Genomic DNA, 15,364 nt, shown 5'->3' with positions numbered 1-15,364 from the left:
AGAAATTGATGATAATATTAAAGAAGCTGTTTCCAAGAAATAATGAATTGCCCGTCAGTACATATGAAGCAAAGAAGCTTGTCTGCCCTCTAGGATTAGATGTGCAGAAGATACATGCATGCATTAATGACTGTATCCTCTACCGCGGTGAGAAGTACGAGAATTTGAATAAATGCCCGATATGTGGTGCATTGCGGTATAAGATCAGAAAAGATGACCCTGGTGATGTTGAGGGCGAGCCACCCAGGAAGAGGGTTCCTGCGAAGGTGATGTGGTATGCTCCAATAATACCACGGTTGAAACGTTTGTTCAGAAACAAAGAGCATGCCAAGTTGTTGCGATGGCACATGGAAGAACGTAAGAAAGACGCGATGTTGAGGCACCCCGCTGATGGTCGGCAGTGGAGAAACATCGGGAGAGAGTTTCCGGATTTTGCAGGTGAGGCAAGGAACTTATACTTTGGTCTAAGTACAGATGGCATGAATCCTTTTGGGGAGCAGAGCTGCAGTCACAGCACCTGGCCCGTGACTCTATGTATCTACAACCTTCCTCCTTGGTTGTGCATGAAGCGGAAGTTCATTATGATGCCAGTGCTTATCCAAGGCCCAAAGCAACCGGGTAACGACATTGATGTGTACCTAAGGCCATTAGTCGATGAACTTTTGGAGTTGTGGGCCAAACCAGGTGTACGTGTGTGGGATGAGCACACGGAGCAAGAATTTGACCTACGAGCGTTGCTATTCGTAACCATCAATGATTGGCCTGCTCTCAGTAACATTTCAGGACAGACGAACAAAGGATACAATGCATGCACACACTGTTTAGATGAGACTGAAAGTAAATATTTGGGAAAAAGCAGAAAAGTTGTGTACCCGTTCAATCGTCGTTTCCTTCCGCGCAAGCATCCCTTAAGGAAAAAAGGCAAGCATTTCGATGGCGAGGCAGACCGCCGTCCGAAGCCTGTCCCCCGTAGTGGTGCTGATATATTTGACATGGTCAAGGATTTAAATGTTATCTTTGGAAAGGGTCCAGGCAGTCGACCTGTTCCGAAAGACGATGACGGACACGCGCCCATGTGGAAGAAGAAATCTATTTTCTGGGAGCTAGAATATTGGAAAGTCCTGGAAGTCCGCTCTGCAATCGACGTGATGCACCTGACCAAGAATCTTTGTGTGAATATTCTAGGTTTTCTGGGCGTGTATGGAAAGACAAAAGATACAACAGAAGCACGGGAGGACCAGGAACTTCATAAAGGACGAAACGGCAATCATCCAGGGCAGTTTGTAGGGCCTGCCAGCTATGCTCTTACCAAACAAGAGAAGGAGATCATTTTTGAAGCCCTATCAGTATCAAGGTTCCGTCTGGTTTCTCGTCGAATATAAAGGGGATAGTAAATATGAAGGAGAAAAAATTCCAGAACCTGAAGTCCCATGACTGTCACGTGCTTATGACACAATTGCTTCCGATTGCATTGAGGGGACTTCTACCAGAAAATGTTCGACTAGCCATTGTGAAGATATGTGCATTCCTGAACGCAATTTCTCAGAAGGTAATGGATCCAGAAACTTTGTCAGGATTACAGGATGATGTGGTCCAATGTCTTGTCAGCTTCGAGTTGTTGTTCCCACCATCCTTCTTCAATATTATGACGCACCTCCTCGTTCACCTAGTTGAAGAGATTAGAATTCTCGGTCCTGTATTTCTACACAATATGTTCCCCTTCGAGAGGTTCATGGGAGTCTTAAAGAAATATGTTCATATCCGAGCTAGGCCGGAAGGAAGTATCTCAAAGGGCTACGGAACTGAGGAGGTCATTGAGTTTTGTGTTGACTTTCTTCCTGACCTTAAGCCGATTGGTGTTCCTGAATCTCGGTACGAGGGGAGGCTGACTGGAAAAGGCACACTAGGAAGGAAAGCAACGGTGTGGAGGGACAAGATTTCTTTCAATCAAGCGCACTACACAGTTCTATACAATTCCAGCTTGGTGGCTCCGTACATCGAGAAACATAAGAATGTTTTACGAGAAATAAACCCGGGCCAGCCCGAGTCCTTGATTACACGTCAACACATGATTACCTTCGGCAGTTGGTTGCAAAGACATCTCATTAATGACCCATCTGCGGTGGAGCAGCTGTACTTGTTGGCCAGGTTACCATCTTCAAACATATGTACATTCCAAGTGTACGAGATAAATGGGAATACATTTTACACGATCGACCAAGATAAAAAGAGCACCAACCAAAACAGCGGTGTCCGCTTCGATGCAACAGACGAGAATGGGCAGACCACCACATATTATGGATACATAGAGGAGATATGGGAACTTGACTATGGTCCCACTTTTAATGTCCCTTTGTTTCGGTGCAAATGGGTGAAGCTCAGCGCTATACATATTGACGATAAGTACGGTATGATAACAGTGGATCCCAACAATCTTGCGTACCTGGACGAGCCTTTTGTCCTAGCCAGCGAGGTGGCTCAAGTTTTCTACGTGAAGGACATGTCTAGCAAATCAAGAAAAAGAAATCAACAAAAGAATACATCAATCGAGGAGCCAAAGCGCCACATAGTTCTTTCGGGGAAAAGAAACATCGTGGGAGTGGATGACAAGACAGACATGTCAGAAGATTATAATAAGTTTAAAGAAATTCCGCCCTTCACGGTGAAAATTGACCCAAGCATCTTGCTAAATGATGAAGATTCTCCATGGCTACGGCGTAGAAGATCACAACACTAGATGGCGATGTAATAATGTATTCTTCATATATAGTTCCCAAGACAATCTCTACATTTATGTAATAATGAGAACCCTTTCCCCAACACTGTTAGAGGAGACATCTTCGAGAAGCTGCGCCACGGGAGATTTCCCAACCCTTTCCTTCATCCATGGGAATGAAACTGTGCTTGGCTTGTTGATCTGCTTGGCAAGGCGTATCGATGCTCCTTTTATAGGCACGGCACCGCTTCTACTTTGTCTTATTCCTTCGACAGGCCGTCGTGCGCTACATGCTTTATCTCATCGAGCAGTGCGTCCACCCACGCGTCCTTATCCTGCCGACACCTTTAGTCGCGGTTGCAGCCACCAACCGTGACAAAAGGTTACCGACACATCCTTATCCTGCCGACAGCTTTAGTCGCGGTTGCAGCCACCAACCGTGACAAAAGGTTACCGACACATCCTTATTATCCTGCCGACATCTTTAGTCGCGGTTTGAGCCTCCACCCGGGATGAAAGTTTCGCGCGCCACTTCGTTCCCGCCTATTTTCTTCCCGCATTCCCGCCATTTTTCCACTATATATATGTAGGCTTGGACTCTCATATCTGCAAACCTCATCACTCTCTCCCATGGCTTCCATCGTATGTCTAACACCCCGGGAGGCGGAGGCGCTTTGCGCCTCGAACTACCCCTGCCCGCCCGGCTACCGCGTCCCGACCGGCTGGTTGCTGAGCGTCGGAGGCGTACCGGTCCCTCCTATCCCTGTAGGTGTGCCACGCGAGATGGCCATCACGAACCACTACTATTTCGAGCTCACGCCTGAGCAGCGGAGGAATCCCCAGTGGCATCCCGACTACAGCCCGACTTGGGACAGCTTCTTCATCAATCGGCGTGAGAGGGCGGTTGCCAGGTACGAGGAGGACGGCCCGCCTCCTTCGAACTTCAACGAGGCCGGCCGTCGGATGTGGTGGCGCGGCCGGACTCTCCAGAGCGTCCTGGCCTATCGTGGCCCCCGCCTGCGCTACCCTCAATCCCAGCCCACGCGTGGTCATCCGCCGAGGTTCGACAACCGCGACCCCGATGCTAGCGACGATGACGTCGGCGACTTTGATGACTACAGTGGCGACGTGTATAGGACTAGGCACGACTATGATTGAATGGCTCCAACATTCAAATCTGGCCATGTATCTTATTTTTCAGTTGAGCTCTGAACTTTAATTTCAGTTCAATCGTAATAAATTTCGTGTCAACCACTTTATTGAACAAAAACAACCGACAATGACTTTATAAACTAAATTTAAACTAATAGAACCAACAACGACTTTATTGAAATTACAATAAAATAGATAAATTACTAGTCTAGTCTCTACTCGTCGTCGGAGGTTGTCTCCGTCCAAAGGTCATCCCACCGAGGGTCGTTTTCGGTCCAAGTTGTATTCGAGTTCTCGAGCTCGAAGGCGGCGACGGCCCGACGGTGGCGCCTGTTGGACCTGCGTTGTGCCCTAAGGTTAGCAAAGAACGCGTCGGGGGACCGCGCCCTCCACTGGCGCATCAACTGCTCGTCGCGCTCGGCGATGGCGATCCTGCGCTGCACCTGGCGATGCCGGCGACGGTCCTCGTCGGTGACGAGGCACGGCGGTGGCGCGAGGAACTCCGCCTCCTCTAGCGATTCAACATCCGGGAAGTTCATGTCGTGCCCTGGCCGCCGAAAGCGCCACGCCGCCGCGTCGTAAGCGCGCGCCGCCTCTTCCGGCGTGTTGTACGTGCCGAGGGTGAGGCGGAAGCCACCGGCGCGTATCTCGGCGGTGAACCTACCGCTCGGATGCACTCGAACGCCACGGAAACCGGACGCCCCTCGACGACATGGAGGCATCCCGGAGATGAATGAGCGGAGGCGGTGGCGACGTGTGGTTGCGCCCGCACTCGTCGCTCTATATAGCGCACGCGGGGCATGGCACGTGTCAGCGGTGGCTACACGTCGCACGCCGGCGTCGGCGGGGTGAGGCACGTGTCAGCGGTGGCTACACGTCGCACGCCGGCGTCGGCGGGGCGAGGCACGTGTCAGCGGTGGCTACACGTCGCACGCCGGCGTCGGCGGGGCGAGGCACGTGGAAGAGGTGGCGACACGTGGCACGGGGACGCGACACGAGTGGATATGATGCGTTTTATATGATGCGAGATGCAAATAGTTATATGGATGTCATATTCATGTTCATTGGATTTTTCTGATCAATTTTCATATATAAAACTTTTCTTTTTGAGTTACCATTTAAAAGTTATTGAAATAATAGTTTTTATTAAAAAAAAACAGAAAAACAAAAAACAGAAAAAAACAGAAAAACAAAAACGGTTGCAGGCCTGATCCGCGTCCAACGGCTCCAGGCCGTTGGATTCAAACGGCCGGAGCCGTTGGATGCGCTTCACGCGGATCGGCCGCCTCCCCCTCCCACCCCCTTTTGTCGCGGGTCGAGCCACGGCCCGCGATAAAAGGACCCCCCTTTTGTCGCGGGTGGTGGCACGACCCGCGATAAAAGGGGGGCCTTTTATCACGGGTCGTGCCACCACCCGCGACAAAAGGGGTTAGGTATAAATACCTAACCCCGCGGGGGAGCCCCACCCGCGACACCCGGAGGCCATTTTCCTTAGCAAAATCGCGCCGCCGTGCTGCCCAAATCCACCGCCGCCGCCGGCCATCTTCGCCGCCGTCGCGCCTCCCTCTGCCGCGCCGCCGTCGATCTCCTCTGCCGCGCCGTCGCCACCGTCGCGCGCCTCCTCGAGCTCCCTCTGCGCGCGCGATTTCCTCTGCCGCGCGCGCCGCCGTGCCGCGCGCGCGCCGGCCGATCTCCTCTACCGCGCGCCCCCGCCGCCGCCCTGTGCCCGTGCCGGCCCCGCCGCCGCGCCCCCTCCGCAGGTACAAGCCGCCATGTGCGCAGGCGCCGGCGCCCCCGGCCGGCCCTCTTTTTTTTTAATTTTTTTTTTCTTAGTTAGATAATTAGTATATTTGTAAGTAGTAATTAGTAGTAATTAGTTAGATAATTAGTAGTAATTAGTTAGTTTAAATTTTGTTGTATATAGACATTTTAGTATGTAATTAGTTAGTTTATTTTTGTAAGTATTTTGTTGTAATTAGTTAGTTTATTTTTGTTGTAATTAGTTAGTTCAAATTTGTAGTTTAAATTTTGTAAGTATTTTGTTGTAATTAGTTAGTTCAAATTTGTAGTTTAAATTTTGTAAGTATTTTGTTGTAATTAGTTAGTTTATTTTTGTTAAATGTAATTAGTTAGTTCAAATTTGTAGTTTAAATTTTGTTGTAACCGCGACACCCTCTCGCAAACACACCCTCGCCCAAACACCCGCCGAGACCCCTCTCGCAAACAACTGACGTCGACTCCCTCCCCCCTCGCAAAAACCCGTCGCCGACACCCTCCCCCTCTCGCAAACACGCGCCCTCTCCCGCTCGCAAACACGCGCCGACACCCCTCTCCCCCCTCGCAAACACGCGCCGCCGACACCCTCTCCCTCTCGCAAACACGCGCACTCTCCCTCTCGCAAACACGCGCCCTCTCCCTCTCGCAAACACGCGCCGACACCCCTCTCCCTCTCGCAAACACGCGCCGCCGACGCCCTCTCCCTCTCGCAAACACGCGCACTCTCCATCTCGCAAACACGCGCCGACACCCCTCTCCCTCTCGCAAACACGCGCCGCCGAGACCCTCTCCCTCTCGCAAACACGCGTCGCCGACACCCCTCTCCCTCTCGCAAACACGTGTCGCCGATTAGGGTTAGGGTTTGGTTTGTGTTTGATTAGGGTTAGGGTTTGGTTTGTGTTTGAACATTTACTTATCGATTTAATTCTTTTGCAGAAACAATGGATCAATTCGAACGGGACTTGGAACAGGAAGACATATTCGCGGACATAATCCGCGATGGTACAGAAGCCGACCGAGCCGACTCCGGTGATGGAGAAGCCCGCGGCTCCGGTGATGGACAAGCCGACGGCTCCGGTCATGGAGAAGCCGACGGCTCCGGTGATGGAGAAGCCGACGGAGCCGGTGACGGAGAAGCCGACGGCTCCGGTGACGGAGAAGCCGACGACGGCTCCGGTGACGAGGTATTAATGGAATTCTATATGTACATATGTATTGAGGCATTAGTATAGAGGCATTAATGCAATTCTATATGTATTCTCTTAGGCCTCCGAAGATAAGATAGAGAAACGAGGCCCGGCAAAGAAGTTGACCAAGAAAGACCACTTCACAATTGAAGCTATATCACCGGAAGGCCAACCGGTGGTACCCGAGAATGTCGGAGTGAAGTTCAAAAATTAGTGCGGAGTTGTGGTTAGAGATCGTATCCCGATCACTGTCAGAGAATGGAACAAGACGAAGAATGTGTCCGAAAATCAGGTTGCCGATAGGTACAAAGACACACTTTTCAGAGACCTCATGGCACATTTCACTTTGCCAGATTTGGGATCGGAGTCTGAGAATGCTAAGCAGCGAGCGCTAGTGAAGAAATGGGCTCTTAAGAAGATGGGGGAACTTTTCCGGGCGTATAAGAACCGGTTATGGAAAAATTATAAGAAAGACAAGAAGCCTCCATTATTCGAGAACTACCTAGCGAAGCAGGAGCATAACTGGGAAGAATTTGTGAGGTACAAAGAATCAGAGGAGGCTGTGAACCTGTCAACGAAAAACAAGAAGAATGCAAGCGAGAAGAAATATCACCATCATACGGGGCGAGGGGGCTACGAAAGAGCCATGCCTAAGTGGGATGCACAAGAGGCTGAGATGGAGCTGAACGGGATCACTCCAGAACCCACGCGAGAAGGATGGGACACAAGGGCTCGAAATTGGTTCCTCGCGCATGGCTGTGAGTATGACATGAAGACAGGGAACATTGTTGAAAGTGACACCAGGGTTAGGGTACCCAGGCAAAAATGGATTGAAGTGACGACAGATATAAAGGCGGGAAAACTAAAGTTTGCTCCCGATAGAGAGAAAGACTTGCTGACGCTTGTCCTCGGTAATCCTGAGAAGGGAGGACGAACAAGAGGCTTCGGCCCTAGTGTTCCGTGGTCGCTTGGGTTTCCGGCCGACGCGGAGACTTATAGAAGCCGAGCGAGAGCTAAACAACGCCAGCTGGAGGTGCAGAATGACCGGATGGCCGAGTTCCAACGCCGACTTGACCAGCAGCAGCGGGAGCTTCAGCAGCAGCAGCGGGAGATAAATGAACTAAAAGGACAGCGCCCGCCAGATAATACCGCTGAAATATCTCAGCGACGAGACAGCAGCGTGGCCGACTCGGAGGCCCCTCCTACACGGATGATGATAGATGCCGGTCCTGGCGACCCCTTGGATGGAATCAAGGAGCAAACACCTTGTGATCTCCATGAGGTGTTCAGGAAGGTTTCTGTTAAGGTGGCGGTCGGCTATGTCTTACCGGCATTTGGACCTGAAGGTGAGCCGGCAACATGGCATGGCAATCCGATTCCAGCTGGCTATGCTCGTGTCGGGGTGGATTCAGTTGTCCCGTCGTGGGAGACATTGGAGCTCGATATCCCTGGAGGTGATGGGGGGCTTACACTCAGAGAGGTGCCTGGGAGAAATCATTATACGGGAAAAGAAGAACATCAGGCTGCCAGGCTGGGTAGCACCTAGTACCGGTCGTCCCAGCAGGTCACCATCACCTCCTCCAGGTGATCGCAGGCCACCATCACCTCCTCCTACTGATCACATGTCGCCACCATCACCCCGTGGGTACGACGTCGACCACGACATCGGTAGTCCATCTCCATCTCCAGCGCCGCCGCCTCCGCCCACTAAGACTCGGAATGCACCCAGCCGGAAGCGTTTCAAGAGTCCTGTCCGCAAGAGGTCGCCCCTCCCAAAAGTACCAAAGGTTCCTCCCCCCCGTCCTTGGGATCTTACTGTCGAGGAAAATGCGGCCGCTGTTGCGAAACACAACTATGATCATTTCCATAAGCCAAAACCTCCAGCGCCAGAGCCATACACAGAGAAGCAAATAGAATATGCTACTAGTTTTCTGAACACACCATCGCAGTATGAGTTACACGAGAAGAAGGATAACTATACACGCACTCTTGCGAAGGTAATTGACCAAAAGAAGGATGAAAAGGAAGGAGAAGGACATTGCTGGCACGAGCAAATCATCAGCTAGAAGTGCAGATAAGAAAAGGTCAAGTTCAACAAGTGCACCCCTCAAGGCCAAGCAAACGACAAAAGGCAAAAAGAGAAAGGAAGTTCCCCTCCTCGGTGCTCAGCCCAAACAATCGATCCCAGCACTCAAAGTGCTTAATGTTCCCAAGCTGTACCAGGAACATTATGGTGGTATCGATATGGAAGAAGCTGCAACCCTAGCGGCTGCCTGTAAAGTTTCCGTGGAGGAATTGCTGCTTGCAGCAGATGCTGACATACCCACTGCTGATATAGCTCCTAAATTTGTCTACGGGGCCGACTTGGTCAGCAGAGAGCAGCTGCATAAACTGCCAACACATATGCGGAATTTGCATCAGTGGTACCTTGATGCATGCAAGGAGAAAAAAATGTACATCGTGGCGAGTATACCATGGGAATATTACTACCGAAAGGAGGAGATCCATATTGAGATGAATGAACTCTGGCAGTTATTCAATCTAGAAGCCCTCGACAAATCTCTCATGAGTTGCTATTGCTTGTAAGTTGTTAACTACATATAAGTTCATTTTCATTCAGTTCATGTTCGTTTTCATTGCATATATGTACTCATTATATCTTATGGGTTCTCTTTTGCAGACTGAAGATCAGTGAGTGCAAAAGTAATAATATTATCAATGTTGGGTTTGTTGACCCAGATAAAATACATGTTGAAACGGTGAAGCATAAACGCGAAGAAACGGGGGGAAACCTACTAAGGTTTTTGGGGCAGCAATATTTCTGTGATTCAATATTGTTTCCTTACAACTACGAGTGAAAGTCTTAATGATCTTTTATGCACATTCAATTTTTCTTACTCGATGTTAAGTGTAATTCCTGACGTATATGCATAACATGTGCAGCTTCCACTGGATTCTACTAGACATTCAACCTGATAAGGGAATAGTTGAAGTAAAAGACCCACTGAGTAGAGGCCTGGACGGGTTCCAGGACTTGCAGAAGTTGCTCCAAGTGTAATTTCCTTCATCGCCGCGCTTTATCTTTCGTGAGATATCAATTAATTATCCACTCATTCAATCATTCTTTTGCCTGGCAGGGCTTGGCAAGCTTTGAAGAATGTTCATAAGGAGATTACCTTTGCAAAGAAGCTAACATTTAATCCTGTACCGTGCCCCCAGCAGCCACAAGGGACGAATCTATGTGGATACTACGTTTGCGAGTCCATTCGCATGTTAACCACTGAGAAGCAGAACAAAAATAAATTCGACGTAAGCAATAACATTCACAACTTTATTTATTATCATCAATATTTCGTTATCAAGACTGATATAGTCATACTCATCTCATTTTCGTATATAGGTCGACTTCATGCGGGACAGACTCCAACCAAAGGAACACGCACTAGGAATCGCGGAGGAACTGGCGGGACTTTTGGTTAGAGAAGTAATAAACAACAAAGGCTTGTTTAGTCCAAATAGTTGTTCTACCTCCAAATAGACGGTCGTTAGTACCGTTTGTCGATCGTGAGCTCCATGTATATATGTAGGGAACCTACGAATATGTGTAAGGGGAATCGACTTCTGCTTCCAATATTTGTTTGATCGATCTATATATATATATAATGAATGAATGTGTACAACTTCTAGTAGCGTACAAATATATGCAACTTTTATTTTCGGACGAAAAAAATGAAATAACAGGCGGTCGGTGGCGGGGGGGAGGGGTGCTGCACCCCTCAAACCCTAAAGCAGAAGCGTTGTGCGCGCGCCACGTAGAGGGCCTTTTGTCGCGGGTGGTAATACCGCCCGCGACAAAAGGGCCTGTGCCCTGCGCGCCAGGCGGCTGCCACGTGGTGGACCTTATGTCGCGGGTCGTAAGTGACCCGGGATAAAAGGCCTCCCTTTTATCGCGCCTTGCTTGTCGCGGCTGGCCGCCCGCGACAAAAGGCCCTAACCACCCGGATCAAAAGGCCTGTTTTCCACTAGTGTGAGGAATCTTCAACTTGTTGCATCCTTTAATCTTCATGGCTTCCTTCAAAACACTTTGAAGTGTTACAAAAATCTTGTTTGCTTTCCATGGAGAGTACTCTAGGAATGCCTACAAAAATGTGTTGAAGAAATCAATCAATTAGTTGTTCAAGAAACAATGAAACAAGTGCATTATCTTGTTGTATGAAACAATTGATCAATTACCTGCTGGACTGCTGGACCTAGATCGTTTATTGTTTTTGCATCCTTCTTGTATTGAATAGCTTGAATAGCTCGAAAAAACCCCAAGTCTAGAATGTTAAAATCCGGAGAATTGGGTGGTTGACAAATGAGGCGAATGTCAAACCCTTCTTGCTTAGCGGCCTCACAAAAAATCGGATCATCCAATTTTAAATGGGAAGGTGCATTGTCTTGTTGTATGAAAATTGGCTTGTTGACATCTTCTCTTGGCCATTCGGCTCGAATGGCAGGCAGCACTTTGTTTACCATGAAATCTCTAATCACCTCTCTTGTGATTGAAGTAATTGGCTTGATTACTAGTTCTCCACGAAGACGATTTTGACTCCTTCTAACAGCGTGTTCATAAGCGATAAGTGGAAAACAACCTATTTTTCCATCAAAAACACACCCTCCATTCCTAAACCTTGGCCGAGCAACAACACACAAGAACATGAGCCTAGGGATGTAATTCTTGTTTTTACAAGTTCGATGTGGTTCATCTTCCTCGGGTAGCAAATAATATTTCTCAGATTTTTGAGAGAGGTAGAACCATTTTTCATCAATGAGCACAAAGTCAAAAAAATCCTTAAATCTTGGATCATCAACCAAACCCTGCTCAATCATGTCAACACACCACTTCAACCTAGTCTTCTTGTTAGCATCTGTGAGGTATGGTTTGATGCTACTAGAGTGACGCCTAAGCAAACCTTTTTTCAAATACCTTTGTATCCTAGCTTTGCTCATACCAAGTTTGCTAGACACATCTTCTATGGTCATTCTTTGCTTGAGAGGAATGTTGCGCAGTTGTTCCAAATCAAGAGGGACTACCTTGCGGCCACATCTACCCTTCTTTTTACTTGCAACCACAACCGGAATGTTTTCAGCAAGTTAGTGTTTACCTCGCTTCCATAGGCGCTGAACTGACCGAATGTGCAGTCCAAATTGGCCAGCAACAATTCTTGTATCCTTCTTGCCTAGTTTCGCATTCTTGCTTGTAGCCAACAATGCTTGATAAACTTGTTTTCTAACGTCTTCTGTCATTTCTTTTCTTCGATGGTCTGCTTCAATGGGAGCAGCATGCATGTTCCAGTAAAAGAAAAAAAAAGGAATCACTTGTTAGCCACGGCTTACATTAAAAATAATCAAAAAATTAAAAGAACAAACGGAGAAGAAATTACCAGCGAGGTTTTGTACATAATCGAAATCGACTGCACCAAATTCATCTAGCGGCAAGTTCAAATCAAATCCTGTCAAAATAAGAAGCAATGATATGAGAAACGATTGAGAGGAAGAGATAGCACAGTACATGCATGCACAAGAGAAGAAGTAATACCGTTAATTGCCATGCTCCAACGGAGGGTCGTTGAGAGATCAAACGCAGCGTCGCCGTCGTCATCTTCAGGCTCGTGCAGAGCAAAGCCAGCGTGGCCGTCGTCATCTTCAGGCTCGTGCAGGGCAAAGCCAGCGTCGCCGTCGTCATCTTCGCAAAGGCCCTTGTGCATTCAAGCAAGAGCAAGCCCTTCGCAAAGGCCTTCGGCAGCAGCAGTCCGCATGCACGAGACTTCGGCAACAAGTGCAATCTCCACTCTCGGCTATATATATCCTTCCACGTACTTTCACTACAGGAACGCTGCTGTGCCGACGGCTAAATGTTGGGGCCGTCGGCACAGGGCCCATCCCTGGCCGGCTAGGAAAAAGGCCGTCGGGACATGTATGCCGTCGGCACAGGCGGACCTGTGCCGACAGCCACCGTCGGCACCCATCTGGCTGTCGGCACAGCCTGTTAGACGTGGGCCCTCGGGTTCCCGCGGTGACGGCGCGGCGACGCCGTTAAATCTGTGCCGACGGCTAGGCCGTCGGCATAGCTTTTTTTCTCCCCTTTTTCCTATGCCGACGGCCCAGTTTTTTTTTGCCCATCTATTTTTACTCTCAATTATTTATACCCATCTATTTTTTACTCTCAATTATTTTAATGTGGTTATTTTTTGTTCACCAATTGTAGTGTCCAGGGGTTTCGGCAAACCCTTTGCCGCAAAACTCTACACGCCCACTAGTGGAGAAGAGGCCTTTGGTCCCAAGCAAATGTCCCACTGCTGAACCAAACCGGGTCCAATACCCCCATTGGACCCGGTTCGTTTCTGCCCAGGACGACCCCACCCGCTGGCGCCTGTCCTGTAGCGGCCTTTGGACCCGGTTTGTCATACAAACCGGGACTAAAGGGTCCACCGCAGGGCGCGGCAGGCCGTGTCAGTCGTGGGGAACCCTTTAGTCCCGGTTTGTATGACAAACCAGGTCCAAAGGCCCCCCTCTGGCTATATAACCTTGCCCCTGCCCAAGTGTGAGCCACACTTAGCCATTTTTTCACTATCTTCACAAGAGGGGTGTATTGCTTTCCTCTCTTCTTCACATGCACAAGAGGTGTTCGATGAAATGCTTAAGAGGATTTGCCACTTGAGTTTACACAAATCAAGCCACACTTAACTTGCTTTTTTCTTCTTCATCGAGGTTAACAACTTTATCCTTTTCATCTGCAATTGATAAAATGCATGTGTATATATACATCGTGATGTTCTGTAATGGTTTGATCAGCTTAATTATATCATGCAGATGAATCGGCAATGGATGTACATTGACCGATGGTTTGACGAGTTCACTGCGGGCCTGGATAATTTTATGGCCGTGGCGGAGGCAAACAAACATGGTGGCTTCATGTATTGTCCATGTGTGGACTGCAAGAATACCGTAAATTACGCTCACTCGAGTCTCATTCACAGCCACCTTCTGCGATCCGGTTTCATGCCCATTACTATTGTTGGACCAAGCACGGAGAAAGAGGGGTTATGATGGAAGACAATGACGAAGAGGAAGAGGATGATGACGGTTATCCCAATTTCCTGAATACGATGATCTGCAGAAGGCAATGAAGACAATGAAGTAGAAGATCAAGAGGCACCAGATGAGCCTGCTGATGATGATCTTGGCCGGGCCATTGCTGATGCAAGGAGAGAATGTGAAACTGAAAAGGAAAGGTTGGCCTTCGACAAGATGATAGAAGATCACAACAAATTGTTATACCCAACTTGCGAAGATGGCCATAAAAAGCTAGGCAGCACACTGGAATTATTGCAATGGAAGGCAGAGAACGGTGTCACTGACTCAGGATTTGGAAAGTTGCTGACAATAATTAAGAGGAAGCTTCCAAGGGGTAACGAATTGCCCGCCAGTACGTACGAAGCGAAGAAGATTGTCTGCCCTCTAGGATTAGATGTGCAAAAGATACATGCATGCATTAATGACTGCATCCTCTACCGCGATGAGTACGAGAATTTGGATGCATGTCCGGTGTGCACTGCATTGCGGTATAAGATCAGACGAGATGACCCTGGTGATGTTGAGGGCAAGCGCCCCAGGAAGAGGGTTCCTGCCAAGGTTATGTGGTATGCTCCTATAATACCACGGCTGAAACGCTTGTTCAGAAATAAAGAGCATGCTAGGTTGTTGCGATGGCACAAAGAAGACCGTAAGAAAGACGTGATGTTGAGGCACCTGCTGATGGCTCCCAATGGAGAAAAATCGATAGAGAGTTCCCAAACTTTGCACAGGATGCAAGGAACTTACGGTTTGGTCTCAGTACAGATGGCATGAATCCTTTTGGAGAGCAGAGCTGCAGCCATAGCACCTGGCCTGTGACTCTTTGTATATATAACCTTCCTCCTTGGTTGTGCATGAAGCGGAAGTTCATTATGATGCCAGTGCTCATACAAGGCCCGAAGCAACCCGGGAACGACATTGATGTGTACCGAAGCCATTAGTCGAAGAACTTCTACAGCTGTGGTCCCTAGCAGTGTGTACGTGTGTGGGACGAGCACAAGCAGGAGGAATTTGACCTAAGAGCGATGCTTTTCGTAACCATCAATGACTGGCCTGCTCTTGGTAACATTTCGGGACAGTCAAACAAGGGATACAATGCATGCACACACTGTTTACATGAGCTCGAAGGTGATTATTTGGAAAAAGGTCGAAGGTCGTGTACAGGGCATCGTCGATTTCTTAGGCTTACCCATCCCGTAAGAAAGAAAGGCAAGCATTACAACAGTGAGGCTGATCACCGGAGGAAGCCTCCCCATCGTGATGGTGTTGATATATTTGGTATGGTCAAGGATCTAGATGTAATATTTGGAAAGGGTCTGGCGGACGGTCCTGTTCCGAATGAAGATGCCGGCCACGCGCCCATGTGGAAGAAGAAATCTATATTTTGGGATCTACCCTATTGGGAAGTCTTAGA

The 15,364-nt window shown here is 48.7% G+C and overlaps 1 protein-coding gene and 1 pseudogene across 1 annotated transcript; one reads left to right on the top strand and one right to left on the bottom strand.

Moving 5' to 3' along the window:
* Window positions 1-9,191: 9,191 nt before the first annotated feature.
* LOC139831179 (uncharacterized) lies at window positions 9,192-11,021 on the top strand. Its single transcript, XM_071820538.1, has 5 exons — window positions 9,192-9,413; window positions 9,512-9,685; window positions 9,775-9,885; window positions 9,969-10,140; window positions 11,004-11,021. Exons 1-5 carry the CDS (start codon window positions 9,235-9,237, stop codon window positions 11,019-11,021), a joined length of 654 nt encoding a protein of 217 aa, XP_071676639.1. The 5' UTR covers window positions 9,192-9,234.
* A 10-nt stretch (window positions 11,022-11,031) lies between these two features.
* LOC139831178 (uncharacterized) lies at window positions 11,032-12,581 on the bottom strand (annotated as a pseudogene).
* Between the last annotated feature and the right edge of the window lie 2,783 nt (window positions 12,582-15,364).

This window comes from Lolium perenne, chromosome 5 (genome assembly GCF_019359855.2).
Source record: "Lolium perenne isolate Kyuss_39 chromosome 5, Kyuss_2.0, whole genome shotgun sequence".
Classification (NCBI taxonomy): Eukaryota; Viridiplantae; Streptophyta; class Magnoliopsida; order Poales; family Poaceae; genus Lolium; species Lolium perenne.
The sequence above is the reverse complement of the archived record's forward strand: the minus strand, read 5'-3'. Positions and strand labels throughout refer to the sequence as shown.

Excerpts from the sequence above, each read along its gene's own strand:
- LOC139831179 (XM_071820538.1), top strand. The coding sequence starts at position 9,235 with ATGCGGAATTTGCATCAGTGGTACCTTGATGCATGCAAGGAGAAAAAA. Across the intron at positions 9,414-9,511 it reads CTCATGAGTTGCTATTGCTT|ACTGAAGATCAGTGAGTGCA; the intron begins GTAAGTTGTTAA and ends TCTCTTTTGCAG. Across the intron at positions 9,686-9,774 it reads TTGTTTCCTTACAACTACGA|CTTCCACTGGATTCTACTAG; the intron begins GTGAAAGTCTTA and ends TAACATGTGCAG.